This window comes from Ornithorhynchus anatinus, chromosome 7 (genome assembly GCF_004115215.2).
Source record: "Ornithorhynchus anatinus isolate Pmale09 chromosome 7, mOrnAna1.pri.v4, whole genome shotgun sequence".
Taxonomy (NCBI): domain Eukaryota; kingdom Metazoa; phylum Chordata; class Mammalia; order Monotremata; family Ornithorhynchidae; genus Ornithorhynchus; species Ornithorhynchus anatinus.
The window spans coordinates 79011365-79025562 of NC_041734.1; the positions used below are offsets into that span (position 1 = coordinate 79011365).

The 14198-nt window shown below is 52.2% G+C and overlaps 1 protein-coding gene across 1 annotated transcript in view; it reads left to right on the plus strand.

Moving 5' to 3' along the window:
* SATB2 (SATB homeobox 2) overlaps positions 1 to 14198 on the plus strand; it is a 188458-nt gene that overhangs the window by 151646 nt on the left and 22614 nt on the right. The window contains exon 11 of the mRNA XM_029069788.2: positions 11016 to 11213. Within this exon, the coding sequence (XP_028925621.1) occupies positions 11016 to 11213 (198 nt within the window). The remainder of the gene's footprint in view (positions 1 to 11015; positions 11214 to 14198) is intronic.

Genomic DNA, 14198 nt, shown 5'->3' on the forward strand with positions numbered 1-14198 from the left:
AGAAGTTGGTATTGGTTAAGCGCTTACTATGTGCAGAGCAGTCTTCTGAGCGCTGGGGGAGATACAGGGTCATCAGGTCGTCCCGCGTGAGGCTCACAGTCTTCATCCCCATTTTCCAGATGAGGTCACTGAGGCACAGAGAAGTTAAGAGACTTGCCCACAGTCTCACAGCTGATAAGTGGCAGAGACGGGATTCGAACCCATGACCTCTGAATCCCAAGCCCGGGCTCTTTCCAGCACTTGCCCAAGGTCACATAGCAGCCATGTGGTAGAGCCAAATTAGAACCCAGGTCCTTCTGACTCCCAGGCCCCTGTTCTGTCCACTCGGTCACCCTGCTTCGAGGGAACGTGTCCACCAACTCTGTTATGTTAGAGATAGCAGCGTGGCTTAGTGGAAGGAGCCCGGGCTTGGATGTCAGAGGGTGTGGGTTCTAATCCCTACTCCTCACTTGTATGCCGGGAGACGTTGGACAAGCCACTTCACTTCTCTGTACCTCATTTACCTCATCGGTAAAATGGGGATTAAGACTGTGAGCCCCACCTGGGACAACCTGATGACCTTGTATCTACCCCAGTGCTTAGAACAGTGCTTGGCACATAGTAAGCACTTAACAAATACCATTATTATTGTTATTATATTGGACTCTCCCCAGCACTTAGCACAGTGCTCTGCACACAGTAAGTACTCAGGAAGTGCCATTAATTGATCGCTTCCCCCTCTAAACTGTAAGCTTGGGGTGGGCAGGGAACGGGTCTACCAACTCTTTTATATCAGACTCTCCCGAGTGCTTAGGCCAGTGCTCTGCACCCAGTAAGCGCTCAATAAATACCATCGATCAACTGATTCATCTGAAGCACTGAGCGTGCTGCGGTTAGACCTGCCCGACTCAGTGCTCGGAACCGCCTTAGCGACCTCTCTGTTCCTTCAACGTGCCTCTAGACTGGAAGCTCGTTGTGGGCAGGGAATGTGTCTGTTTATTGTTCTGTTGTCCTCTCCCAAGCGCTTACTACAGTGCCCTGCACATAGCGCTCAATAAATACTATCCAACGGCACGAATGAATCTACCAGCACCCTGCCAAAGGTTTGTTCTTTTGGAGCTTTTTTTTGTTTCCCAAGGCAAATATATTTGCTTAAGAGACTGAGGAAGTGAAGGTGGGATACTAATAGATATAATTTGCTTACGCACAGAATCCTTGGGAAAGCTTTATCCTCTCCGCGTGGAATGAGCGCCGAGGCTGACATTAAAATTCCCCATTTGGGATTTGGCGGCGGAAAGGAAATTTGAATGACGAATTCGCTCTTCCCGCCTCTTTTCCCCCTAGGCCAGGGTGGGGAGGGTGAGTTTGGGGGGGTGGCGGTCGCTCCTCGTTGGGCCATGAGGAGGGGGATCTCCAGAGCCCCTGTGATCCAACCCAGTGAGCACCCCAGCATCCCGGCACGGGTAATAATAATAATAACAATATTTACGTGGTATTTGTTAAGCTCTTACTTTGTGCTGGGCACTTTACTAACACCGGGGTGGATCATCATCATCATCATCACAATTACAGTATTTGTTAAGTGCTTATTATGTGCCAGGAACCGTACTAAGCGCTGGGGTGGTTACAAGCAAATGGGGTTGGACACAGTCCCTGTCTCAGGTGGGGCTCGCAGTCTCAATCCCCATTTTCCAGATGATGGAAATGAGGCCCAGAGAATTCATTCATTCAGTCAGTCGTATTTATTGAGTGCTGACTATGTGCATAGCACTGGACTAAGCGCTTGGGAGAGTACAGTACCACCACAAACAGATTCCTGCCCACAATGAGCTCACAGTGTAGAGGGGGAGACGGACATTAAATAAATAGTTAAATAATGGTAGTAAATAATAAGTAAAAATAAATAAATGAATAATAGATAGATAGAGAAGTGAAGTGACTTGCCCAAGGTCACACAGCAGACAAGTGGCAGAGCTGGGATTAGAACCCATGATAATAATAATAATGATGGTATTTGTTAAGCCCATACTCTGTGCCCAAGCACTGTTCTAAGCGCTGACGGTAGTCACAAGTTAATCAGGTTCTCGCACGTGGGGCTCACAGACTAAATCCCCATTTTACAGATGAGGTAACTGAGGCACAGAGAAGTGAAGTGGCCTGCCCAAGGTCACACAGCAGACGACTGGCAGAGCCAAAATTGGATCTCCCGGCTCCCAGGCCTGGGCTCTATCCACTACACCATGCTGCTTCTCATTTGAATTCTGAAGTAGTCCACGGGAGTAGATCTGCTTCCCCCCTTTAAAGCCTTGTCAACGACCCACCTCCTCCAGGAGGCCTTCCCTGCCTGCACCCCCCTCTCCTCTTTTCCCACTCCCTTCTGCGTCACCCTGACCCGCTCCCTTCCCTCATCCCCCCTCCCAGCCCCACACCAGTTAGACCAGATCTGTCATTTATTTCTTCCTGTTCATGTCGGTCTCCCCCTCCAGACTGTAAGCTCGTTGTGGGCAGGGAATGTGTCTCTTTATTCTGTTGTCCTCTCCCAAGCGCTTAGTACAGTGTTCTGCCCACAGTAAGCGCTCAATCAATGCAGTTGAATGAACGAATGAATGAACACAACTGGGTGCGCAGGCTTTTCATCTTAATGAGCCCGTTGTTGAGTAGGGATGGTCTCTATCTGTTGCCGAATTGTACTTTCCAAGCACTTACTACAATGCTCTGCCCACAATAAGCGCTCAGTAAATACAACCGAATGAATGAATGTAGAAGGAGCCGAAGATAAAGGCTCCGTCCGCGGCCTCTGCGAGGCCCGTGGAAACCGGTGGCGTTGGAATTGGCCGGGAACCGCTGCATCGCCAATTTGGAAACTCAAATCATCCCCTCGGAATGTTCCATGTATCACTCCTGGCGCCCCGACCACCAAAAAAACCCAACTCGAGATGCCGAACAGAAAAAGGAGATTTGTCTATTAATAATTCATGAGTTCCCATTGAACATGCACGGCAGAAACGGTGCTATTCAATAGAGAATGCTGTCATCTGTCACTGTTTTATTTGACATTTACACTTTTTTTTTTGCCTGATACCACAAAACTTTCTTGGACGGCATGCAAGGATTATATAAATGATTAAAACAAAACCCAAAAAAGGCAAATGCAAGGGACTCTTGATTCTCTATTGAGAATGAGGTCTACCCACAATTATAAAGGAATTATTCTTCTAGGCTCAGGGGCGCTTTCCTTTTAGCCTCACGTGGGACAACCCGATGACCCTGTATCTCCCCCAGCGCTTAGAACAGTGTTCCGCACATAGTTAGCACTTAACAGATACCCACATTATTATTATTTCCGTTTGCACGCTGGTCAGCCAAGCAGTGGATTCTCGAGGGCAGGGATCCTCTCTTCTAACTCTGTCCCATTGTCCCAAAAGTTCAGCACAGTCCCCTGCACAGCATAGCCAGTAATCTCTTTGAGGGCAAGGATCAAGGATCGTGGTTTCTATGTCTGGTGCTTTCTCGAGCGCTCAGCACAGTGCTCTGCACTTGGTAGCCGGTCGGCTCTTTCAGGGCAGGGAGCCGGGATCGTGTCCGGTAACTGTCTTGTGCTTTTCGCGAGCGATCAGCACCGTGCTCCACGCAGAGTAGACTGAAAGCTCCTTGAGGGAGGGGATCATGTCTTCTAACTTTGTGGCACTCTCCCAAGTGTTGAGCACAGCGCTCTGCCCGTGGCAGGCGCTCAGGTCAGTACTATTGATACAGTAATTGTGATATTTGTTAAGCAATTATAACGTGCCCAGGACTGTACTAAGTTGGTGGATCAATACAAGATAAGAAGCATGGGTTAGTGGAAAGAGCACGGGCTTGGGAGTCAGAGGTCGTGGGTTCTAATCCCGACTCTCCCACTTATCAGCTGTGTGCCTCAGTTACCTCATCTGAAAAGTGGGGATTAAAACTGGGACAGCCTGATTACTCTGTAGCTACCCCAGCACTTAGAACAGTGCTTGGCACATACTAAGCACTTAACAAATACCATTATTACTATTATTATTATTAAGCAGGTCATATCGCTCAATGTCAACGAGACAGATTAAATGTCTCCAGTGGAAGGGGTGGAGATGGAGGGGTGAGGGAGGAAGAGGGAGAGAGAGAGTGAGAGACATTGAGATTAAAGTTGGTACCTTGTATAGCAGCTAGAGTTCAGCTTTCTGGATTTACCTTGGCTTAAATCAGTCAATCAATTGGTGGTATATATTGAGCGATTTCTGTGTGCAGAGCACTGTACTAAGCACTTAGAAGAGAATACACTACAATATAGTGCCTGACCAAAGAGCTCACATTCTGCTGTGTGCAGAGCACTGTACTAAGCGCTTCAGAGCATACAACACAGTAGAATTCTTTGTGGGCGGGAACACGTCTACCAACTCTGATATATTGTACTCTACCAAGGGCTCAGTACAGTGCTCTGCACACGGTAGGTGCCCGATAAATACGATTGATTGATTGATCGATCAATCGGTAGACAAGATCCCTACCCACCAGGAGCTCAGAGTTTAGAGGCATGGACAGAGTTTAAAGAACATTTGGGCTAGGGGACTAAAGAGGTGAAGCGGGGTGCGTTGGGAGGGGGTGCTGAAGGAGGGGACAGGATTGATCTGTCGAAGAGAAGTCCACCCCAACCTGCAGTGGGCGAGTGAGTCACGTTATTTGCACAAACAAACGCTGACCGCCGCGAAGAAAACTGACCAGGCCTACGCTGCCGTCTCGAGAGCCGTCTTGAGAAGCAGCGTGGTGCAGTGGAAAGAGCACGGGCTTTGGAGTCAGGGCTCATGAGTTCGAATCCCAGCTCTGCCACTTGTCAGCTGTGTGACTGAGGGCAAGTCACTTGACTTCTCTGTGCCTCAGTTCCCTCGTCTGTAAAATGGGGATTAAGACTGTGAGCCCCACGTGGGACAACCTGATTCCCCTGTGTTTACCCCAGTGCTCAGAACAGTGCTCGGCACATAGTAAGCGCTTAACAATTACCAACATTATTAAGAGCCGGGCTCTGGATTCCCTTGATATCTGGGGCGGGTAAGAGGGGCGGAGGGGTTGACTCTTCTGGAGACGATCTAGGGGAGCCGGAGGGATGTACTGTGGAATGACAAGCCGGAGGCGGGAGGGAGGGAGGGAGGGCCACTTCTTGCCAATATTAGGCTCATGAAAATCTTTCTGCTCCGTAGGTTAGTTATTATTTATAAAAATCCCCGAACCAGCTGATACATTCATAAGCTAATTATCGTAGCAGCTGGGTAGACACGGTGCACAATATGGCTGAGGCTGTGAAGTATCTTCCAGATTTCGTGGGGCCTGCCGGGGGATGGGGGTGGGGGGTGTCATTGGAGGTTAGATCCCTTTATCCGATCAGCCAGGCAGATACTTGGTGGGGAAATGAGACCTCTCACTGTACCTTGATCTTGTCTATCTCGCCACCGACCTCTCACCCTCATCCTGCCTCTGGCCTGGAACCCCCCCACCCCCCGCCCCAAATCCGACAGATTTCCCCCTTCAAGGCCTTATTGAAGGCACATCTTCTCCAGGAGGCCTTCCCTGATTGAGCCCTCCTTTCCTCTTCTCCCTCTCCCTTCTCTGTCGCCCTGACTGGCTCCCTTCATTCACCTTCTAGACTGTGAGCCCATTGTGAGCAAGGATTGTCGTTATTTGTTGCTGAATTGTACTTCCCAAGCACTTAGTGCAGTGCTCTCAATAAATAAGACTGAATGAATGAATCCCCCACTCCCAGCCCCACAGCACTTATGTCCAGATCTGTCATTTATTCATTTCTCTTAATGTCAGTCTCCCCCCATCTAGACTGTAAACTCCATGTGAGCAGGGAATGTGTCTGTATCCTGTTCTGCTCTACTCTCCCAAGCGCTTTGAACAGTGCTCTGCACACAGTAAATGCTCAATTAGTACAAATGAATGAGTGTCCACACAGAATCTCCTTGGCACAGGGCGGTCATAACCACCCCAGACCACATCCGCCCTCAACCCACAGCTTCTCCATGGTCCTGGCAATGTTAATTTGAAGTTAATTTGGTTTTGTTTCTGTCTACACCCACGGTCACCCTCGAGTCTGGTCCTCTCCCCGATGGGTTCAAGGTCAGGGCGCGCCTCCCCTCCCCAGAGGTTGTTGAGCCCCGTCTGTCCGTCTGGAAGCGAGAGCTCAGGCCTCCCACTGGCCCCTTCAAGGCCCCGGGGAAGGGGCACGGCACGGACAAATCGCCGGTGGCCCTGGGCATCCCCTGCTCTGGAAGTGGGATCTCCTGTTGCATCTCCAGGAGGAGTTTCCCACAGTGCACCTGCTTCCTTGACCGGAGCAGCAGGTGCCGCCAGGCCTGGCGGCACCTGGCTTTCTTTCTCTTCCCATTCTCCTCTGCCGGGGTTCGGGCGGAGGGCGGAGAGGGGTCTTTGCTCTCCAGCAGTCCCCAGGAGGTGGTGAAGAGACCTGCCCGGGAAACATAAGTGAAAGACACCAGTCGGGGGAGACCCATTCCCGTCGGCAAAAAGATACCCTATTTCCCCTCCCACCCCCTTCACCCCCACAGAGGGTTTAATTTCCATTTCAGAAACGATTTCATTTTTGGAGAGTAATCCCCGAGGGGATTGCCTTTTTCTCAAGATATAGCAAAGTTTTCTCTTCTTCTTGGTTCTCAGGTGAGCCCCTAAGATATTTTGAAAAAAAAAATTATTCTTTTTCCCTTCCAGAGAAATGATGAGATCCCTTGTTTTCATTCCTCTTCACCCCCTCAGTCCCTAATTCTCCCCCTTCTCCCCTCCCCCCCAACACCCCACCAGCTCCCAGTTTATTGCAAGAAAAGCTCAGGTCTGTGCAAATGTGGCCTCTCACTTGTAAAAACAAGGCAGCGTTGTGTTACAAATTAGTTTATAAATCCCCAGTGGCTTCACAGTTCAGTGCTTACAGCTGCTGCAGATGGGCCGGGGTTGTTTTAGTCTCGGGCCGCGCTCAAGCCGGCAGTTGAAGGAGAAAATGGAATGATCTGGGGTTATTAACATGGAGGCCGGAGGAAGGAAGGGAGGAACGGAAGAAGGGGCTGCACAATGAGGACAGCTGGGGCCACCGCCGCCGCCTTGGGCCACTGCAGAGGAGAGAAGGAAATCTTGCCTTCTTCTGAGGATGGTGAAAGACCGCCGCCTCTTCTTTGTGCTATTTTTCCGACTGTTCCTGCCAGGAGGCGGGGGGAGCCCTCCTCCTTTTTAGGGGGGTCCCTAGGCAGAATCCTTGTCCAGGATCAGAGGGCCCTCTGGCATAAGCCAGAGACTTTCGGGGCGGGAGGTGGAGCGGGATCCATCCCTCCTGGGGTAGACGGGCCTTGAGAATGGTGGGTTCTGGAAGAAGCGGCGTGGTGTAAGTGATTAGAGCTTGGGCCTGGGAGTTAGAAGATCATGGGTTCTAATCCCCGCTTTGCCACTTGTCCGCTGAGTGACCTTGGGCAAGTGACCTCGGGCAAGTAACTTCATTGCTCTGGTCCTCGGTTGCCTCATCTGGAAAATGGGGATTGAGACTGTGAGCTCCATGTGGTGCAGGGACTGCGTTCAACCTGATTTGCTTATATCTACCGCAGCGCTTAGTACAGTGCCTGTTACATAGTAAGCACTTAACAAATGCCATTATTATTATTATTCTGGAGTGCCGGGTACAATATTTTGAAAAAGAGTCAGTGAACAACCATATCAGCAGCTGCTGAATTACTGCCCTAAGAACTGGGACGCCACTTCCCATGATGGTGGGTGGGTGGGAAGAGGTGGCACCCCTCATCCCACCCCCTGGGGGAAGACGGGCCTCGAGAATGGTGAGTTGTAGAGCGCTGGGTACGATATTTTGACCAGAGTCAGAGAGGAACCTTGGCAGCAGCCGCTGAATTACTGCCATAGGAACGGGAGGGGCCGGGGGAGATGGCACCGATGCCCGCGGTTTGACCACGGCCCCTCTGGAGAGCCCGGACCCTGGGCGAGCATCTCCCCCATCCCCAGCAGACGATTCTCTGTCCGTCTCCCACCGAGGCAGGACAGTCCGTTCCCTCCTTCTCAGGCAGGAGGCCCTCAGCTACTTCGGGGTTTGACACTCTCAGTCTGTCAGTAAATCAGTCGAATTTATTGAGTGCCTACTGTGTGCAGAGCACTCTGCTAAACGCTTGGGAGAGGGTAGTAGATTCAATAGACATACTCCCTGCCCACAACGAGCTTCCAGTCTAGAGAGGGAGACAGGCATGAATAGAAAGAAATAAATGGCAGATCTGGACCTAAGTGTCGTGGGCCTGGGAGGGGGGAATGAATGAAGGGAGCAAGTCAGGGCGACGCAGAAAGGCGTGGGAGAAGAGGAAAGGAGGCCTCAGTCAGGAAAGGCCTCTTGGAGGAGGTGGGCCTTCAGTAAAGCTTTGAAACAGGAGGAGAGTTTGGATTTGAGGAGGGAGGGTTTTCCAGGCCAGAGGCAGGATGTGGGCGAGAGGCAGATGAGAGGGAGGAACAGTGAGAAGGTTAGCACTGGAAGAGCGAAGAATGTGGGCTGCGTTGGAGTAGGAGATAAGCGAAGTGAGGTAGGAGAGGGCAAGGGGATCAAACACTTTAATGCCAATGGTGACGAGTTTCTGTTCGAACCCCCCCTCCAAACCACAGAGTAGGGGCGGCGGGAGGCGCGAGGGTCGCAGCCTCTCTCAAGCAGGACGCTAGCCAGGAAGGTCAGAGTCGGGACGCGGAGCCGAGTGGCCATTGGCTTTCTCAGCGGGGCAGAATGTGGGCGGACTTACCCGCAGAAGCCACAAGGCCTAGTGGGAAGAGCCCGGGCCTGGAAATCACGCGACCTGATTTCTAATCCCGCTTCCACCTTTAACATTATTTTTTAAGACCTTACTTAACAGCACTGTAGTAAGCGCTGGGCTTGATACAAGCGAATCAGGTCCCCCATGGGGCTCACAGTCCAAGTAAGAGGGAGAACAGGAATGGAATCCCCGTTTTACAGTTGTCAGCTGTGTGACTTGGGGCAAGTGGCATCACTTCTCTGTGCCTCAGTTTCCTCATCTGTCAAATGGACGTCCGGTCCCTGTTCTTCTCCCCCGCCAATTAAATTGTCGTATTTATTAAGCACTGGGGTGGATACAAGCAAATCGGGTTGGACACAGACCCGTACCACATGGGGCTCACAGCCACAATCCCCATGTTCCAGATGAGATAACTGAGACTCAGAGAAGGGAAGCGACATGCCCAAGGTCCCAAAACAGACAAGTGGTGGAGCCAGGATTAGAACTCAGGGCTTCATCCTCCCAGGCCCGAGCTCTCGCCATCTGGCCATGCTAATTTGACTGTTTAGCCCTTGTGGGACAGGGACAGGGACTGTGTCCGACCTGATTGCCTTACATGTACCCCAGTGATCAGCACAGTGCTTGGCACTTAGTGGGCACTTAACTAGTGGCCCGATCATTGTGGTTATTTCTGGTGGTGACGTGGGTTCGAATCCCGGCTCCGCCACTTGTCTGCTGTTGGACCTTGGGCAAGCCACTTAACCTATCTATGCTTCAGCTACCTCGTCTGTCAAATGGGGATTAAGACTGAGCCACACATGGGACAACCTGATTATCTTCATCTACCCTAGTGCTTAGAACTGTGCTCGACATATAATAAGTGCTTAACAAATACCATAATTATTATTGTTATTATTATTATCCCACGGCTTGGGGCAACGGAGCAGGTAGCAAGTCCCCCTCCCTCGCTTTTCCCATTCCCCACCCCGTTTCCACCCCTCTCTCCCTTTCCTCCAAGAGGCCTTTCCTGACTAAGCCCTCCTTTCCCCTTCTCCCACCACCTTCTGCGTCGCCCTGACTCGTTCCCTTTATTTATCACCCACCTTCCCCAGCCCCACAGCACTTATGTCCATGTCTGTACTTTATTTCTATTCATGTCTGTCCCCCCCCGAGGCTGTAAACTCGCTGTGGGCAGGGAATGTGTCCGTTATATTGTGTTGTCCTCTCCCAAGCGTTTAGTCCAGTGCTCTGCACCCTGTAAGTGCTGAGTAAGTACGACTGCCTGACTGACTAATAATCACAATAATAATTGTGGTATTTATTAAGCACTTGCTATGTACCAGGCCCTGTACTGAGCACAGGGGTGGTTTCAAGCAAACGGAGTTGGACACAGTCCCTGTCCCACGTGGGGATCACAGTCTTAATACCCAATTTCCAGATGAGGTAACTGAGGCCTAGAGAAGTGAAGTGACTTGCCCAAGGCCACACAGCAGTCAAGTGGCAGAGCTGGGATTAGAACTCGTGACCTTCTGACCCAGACCCGTGCTCTATTCCCTATTCCACGCTGACTCTTGTCCCCCTGCCTCCTACGTCACCCTGACTTTGCTCTCTTTAATCATCCCCCCACCCAGCCCCACAGCCTTTTTGTCTTTATCTGTCATTTTATTGATTTCCCCTAATGTCCGTCTCCCCCTCTAGACTGTAAGCTCGTTGTGGGCAGGGAGCGTATCATTGTGTGATGTAATGGGTAGAGCCCAGGCCTGGGAGTCAAAAGGTCATGAGGTCTAATCCCTGCTCCATAACTTGTCTGTGGTGTGACCTTGGGCAAGTCATTTCATTTCTCTGGGCCTCAGTGACCTCACCTGTAAAACAGGGATTGAGACTGTGAGTCCCACGTGAGACAGGGACCGAATCCAAACCAATATGCTTGTATCCACCCCAGCGCTTAGTACGGTGGCCGGCATATAGTAAGAGCTTAACAGATACCACGGTTATTGTTCATTCATCCAACAGGTTTTATCGAGCTCTTACTGTGTTGAGAGCGCTGTACTAAGCGCTTGAGAAAGTACGATACAACAACGAACAGAGACATTCCCTGTTATTATTATTATCATCCCATCATCCTCTCGCAAGCACTCAGTGTGGCGCTCTGCGCCCAGTAAGCGCTCAATAAGTTGGATGGACTGACTGAGTGAGCCTTCCCTGGGGGTCCCCCGCCGGGCCCCCGGGGGGGTCTTCTCTGGGCAGGGCTGGCTGTGCGAACTGCTGCGTTGGAAGGAGAACCCCAGCCCGGAGAATCGCACCCTCTGGGAGAACCTGGGCACCATCCGCCGCTTCCTCAACCTGCCCCAGCCCGACCGCGACGTCGTCTATGAGGAGGAGTCCCGCCACCATCACAGCGAGCGCCTGCAGCACGTCGTCCAGCTCGCCCCCGAGCCCGTCCAGGTCAGACCGCCCGCCGCACCGGGGCATCGCGGTGGGAGGGGCGGGGTGGGCCCGAGCCTTTTGGGGGGGAGGAGGAGCCGAGGTCATCCAGGGCCTCGAGAGGCGGGGAGGAAGGACCGGAGGCTCCTCGAGGGCCTTGAGAAGGGCGGAGGGAGGGCGAGGCTCCCCAAGTTTCTTAAGAAGGAGGGAGGGAGAGGGAAGGAGGAGAGGAGGCTCCCCAAGTGCCTTGAGAAGGAGGGAGGGAGAAGAAAGGAAGAATGGAGGCTCCCCAAGTGCCTCGAGAGGCCGGGAGGGTGGGAGAGGGAAGGAGGAGCCGAGGCTCCCCAAGTACCTCAGGTCGGGGGAAGGGAGAGGGAAAGAAGGGTGGATGCTCTCCAAGTGCCTCAGTGTGGCGGGAAGGGAGAGGGAAGGAAGAGCGGAAGCTCCTCAAGTGCCTCGAGAGGATAGAGGGAAGGAGGAGCCGAGATTCTTCAAGTGCCTCGAGAAAGGGGGTCGGGGGAGAGAGAGGGAAGGAGAAGTGGAAGCTCCCCAAGTGCCTGGAGATGGGAGGAGGGAGAGGAAAGGAAGGGCGGAAGAAGAGAAGTTCTGGTGGGAAGTGTTTTGGTCAGGCAGCTACATGAGGCCAAAGTCCCGCAGCCCTGGCGGTCGTTCGAGTGGTGCTCCCGGTCCAGAGTCCGGCCCGAGGCCTCTGGCCCGAGACCCAGAGCTGAGGAAACTCGCCAGAGAGGCCCGTCGGCCGGGCCACGTTCCAGCCCTCCACCCGGGCCTAGTGCTGCGGGGGATAATCGGTCGGAGATCCTGGCCCCGCTGCCGAATCCACAAGGACCGCAGGAGGCTTGTTGGCTCTCTGCCTCCACCGTAGTCCGGACTCTATCTTGGTGGCCGGAGCCCCTTCCTGCCCTCGGGTCTGCCGTGTTCCTGGCTGAGCCCACTCCCTGCTAATGGAGGGCTGAGGATCCCTGGACACCTGTCCTCAAAGCCCGCTTCGGGGCTTCCCGACGAGCAGGTGGAACCCGTAATGGGGGAGTGGGGGGTGAGAGGAAGGAGCTGGTAACTGCCCCCAGATGGGCCATGAAAGGAAACATTGAGAAGACCATCTCCCATGCTTCCCCACTGCCCCCACCCTCTGTTCAGGATTTCCCCGCTCTAGATGTAAGCTCCCTGTGGGCAGTCATTCATTCAGTCATATTTATTGAGCACTTACTGTGTGCAGAGCACTGTACTAAGAGCTTAGGAGAGGACAGTTCAACAATAAACTGACACGTTCCCTGCCCACAACGAGCTTACAGGCTAGAAGTGGGGAGGCAGACGTGAATTAGAAATAAATAAATGTCTGATACGTTTATAAGTGGTTTGGGGTTGGGAGAGGGGATGGATAAAGGGAGCAAGGCGGGGCAATGCAGAAGGGAGTGAAAGGGGGGCTTTGTCAGGGAAGGCCTCTTGGAGGAGATGGGCCTTCATTACGACTTTGCACCAGGTAGGGGGAGAGTCATTGTCTGTGGGATTTGAGGAGGGAGGGCGTCCCAGGCCAGAGGCAGGATGTGGGCCAGGGGTCGATGGCGAGATAGGTGAGATGGAGGCACAGGGAGAAGGTTTTAGACTGTGAGCCCGTTGTTGGGCAGGGATTGTCTCTATCTGTTGCCGAATTGTACATTCCAAGCGCTTAGTACAGTGCTGTGCACACAGTAAGCGCTCAGTAAATACAGTTGAATGAATGAATGAGTGAAGTTGGTGTTAAAAGAGTGAAGAGTGCGGGCTGGCTTGGAGTAGGAGAATAGTGAGGTGCGAAAGGAGAGGGCAAGGTGTTTGTTTCGAAGACAATGGCGAGGAGTTTCTGTTGGATGTAGAGGGGGATGGTCAACCCCTGGAGTGTTTTGATGAGTGTGGAAACACATTCCGAACATTTTTGTAGAAAAATGATATGGGCAGCAGAGCAAAGTATGGACTGGAGTGGGGAGAGACAGGAGGTTGGGAGATCAGCAAGGAGGCTGATGCAGTCTTCCGGGCGGGATAGGATGAGTGATTGTATTATCATGGTAGTAGTTCGGATGCAGAGGAGCCGGCGGATCGTGACTGCCGGCTCTATTGCGTTGTCCTCTCCCAACTGCTTAGAACAGTGCTCTGCACACAGTAAGCGCTCAATAAATGCCACTGATGGAATGATTGATGGAGCAAAGGCTAGAGCGATCTGGGATGCGCTGAGCTCCCCCACCCAACTGTCCCCTTCCCCTCTTCCCACCTTTCCTTGTGGTCTTTTTTCCAGTGGACCACTTGTTGAGGACAAGTTGGGAAACGTCGGTAAACGGAGTGGAGATGATCAGGGGTGGGCCGCAGAGGCCCACCCTAGTTTAACGACATTCAAACTCCGGCGGGCTCTCTCGAGTCTGTGCCAAATGTCACAGAGTGATGTGGGCCAAATCTTGCCTGGGCTAGGGTCTCATTAAGCATGATCATTCAGGAAGATTTGGCAGGGAGTGGACAAGAAATGGAGATTTTCCCATCTTTTTCCCTGTTGGAGCCTTCCTCTTCCCCTTCCTCTCATTTTCCTCCCCTTTCTCTTCCTCTTTATTTTCCTCTTCCTCCTCCTCCTCTTCTCCTTTCCTCTCCTCTGTCTTTCTCCTTCTCTCCCTCCACCTCTGTCGATCAGTCAGTGGTATCTGCTGAGCCCTCAGTGTGAGTGCAGAACACTGGACTGAGCACCTAGGAAAGTAGGATACAGTAGAGTTGATAGACATGATGCCTGCTCACAGTCAAAAGGAGTATCATAGAGGCCACCTATTTCCTCCTCCCTATTTCCCCTTCCCCCTTAGTAATAATAATGATAATGATGGTATTTGCAAGCACTGATCTCAGTACCGGGGTAGATACAAGTCTAATCAGGTTGAATATGGTCCCTGTCCCACGTGGGGCTCACAGTCTTCCGTTGCTCGTGGTTTTCCTCTTCCCCCTCCTCTTTCTTTACTCCTTTCCCCTCCTCCTTCGTCT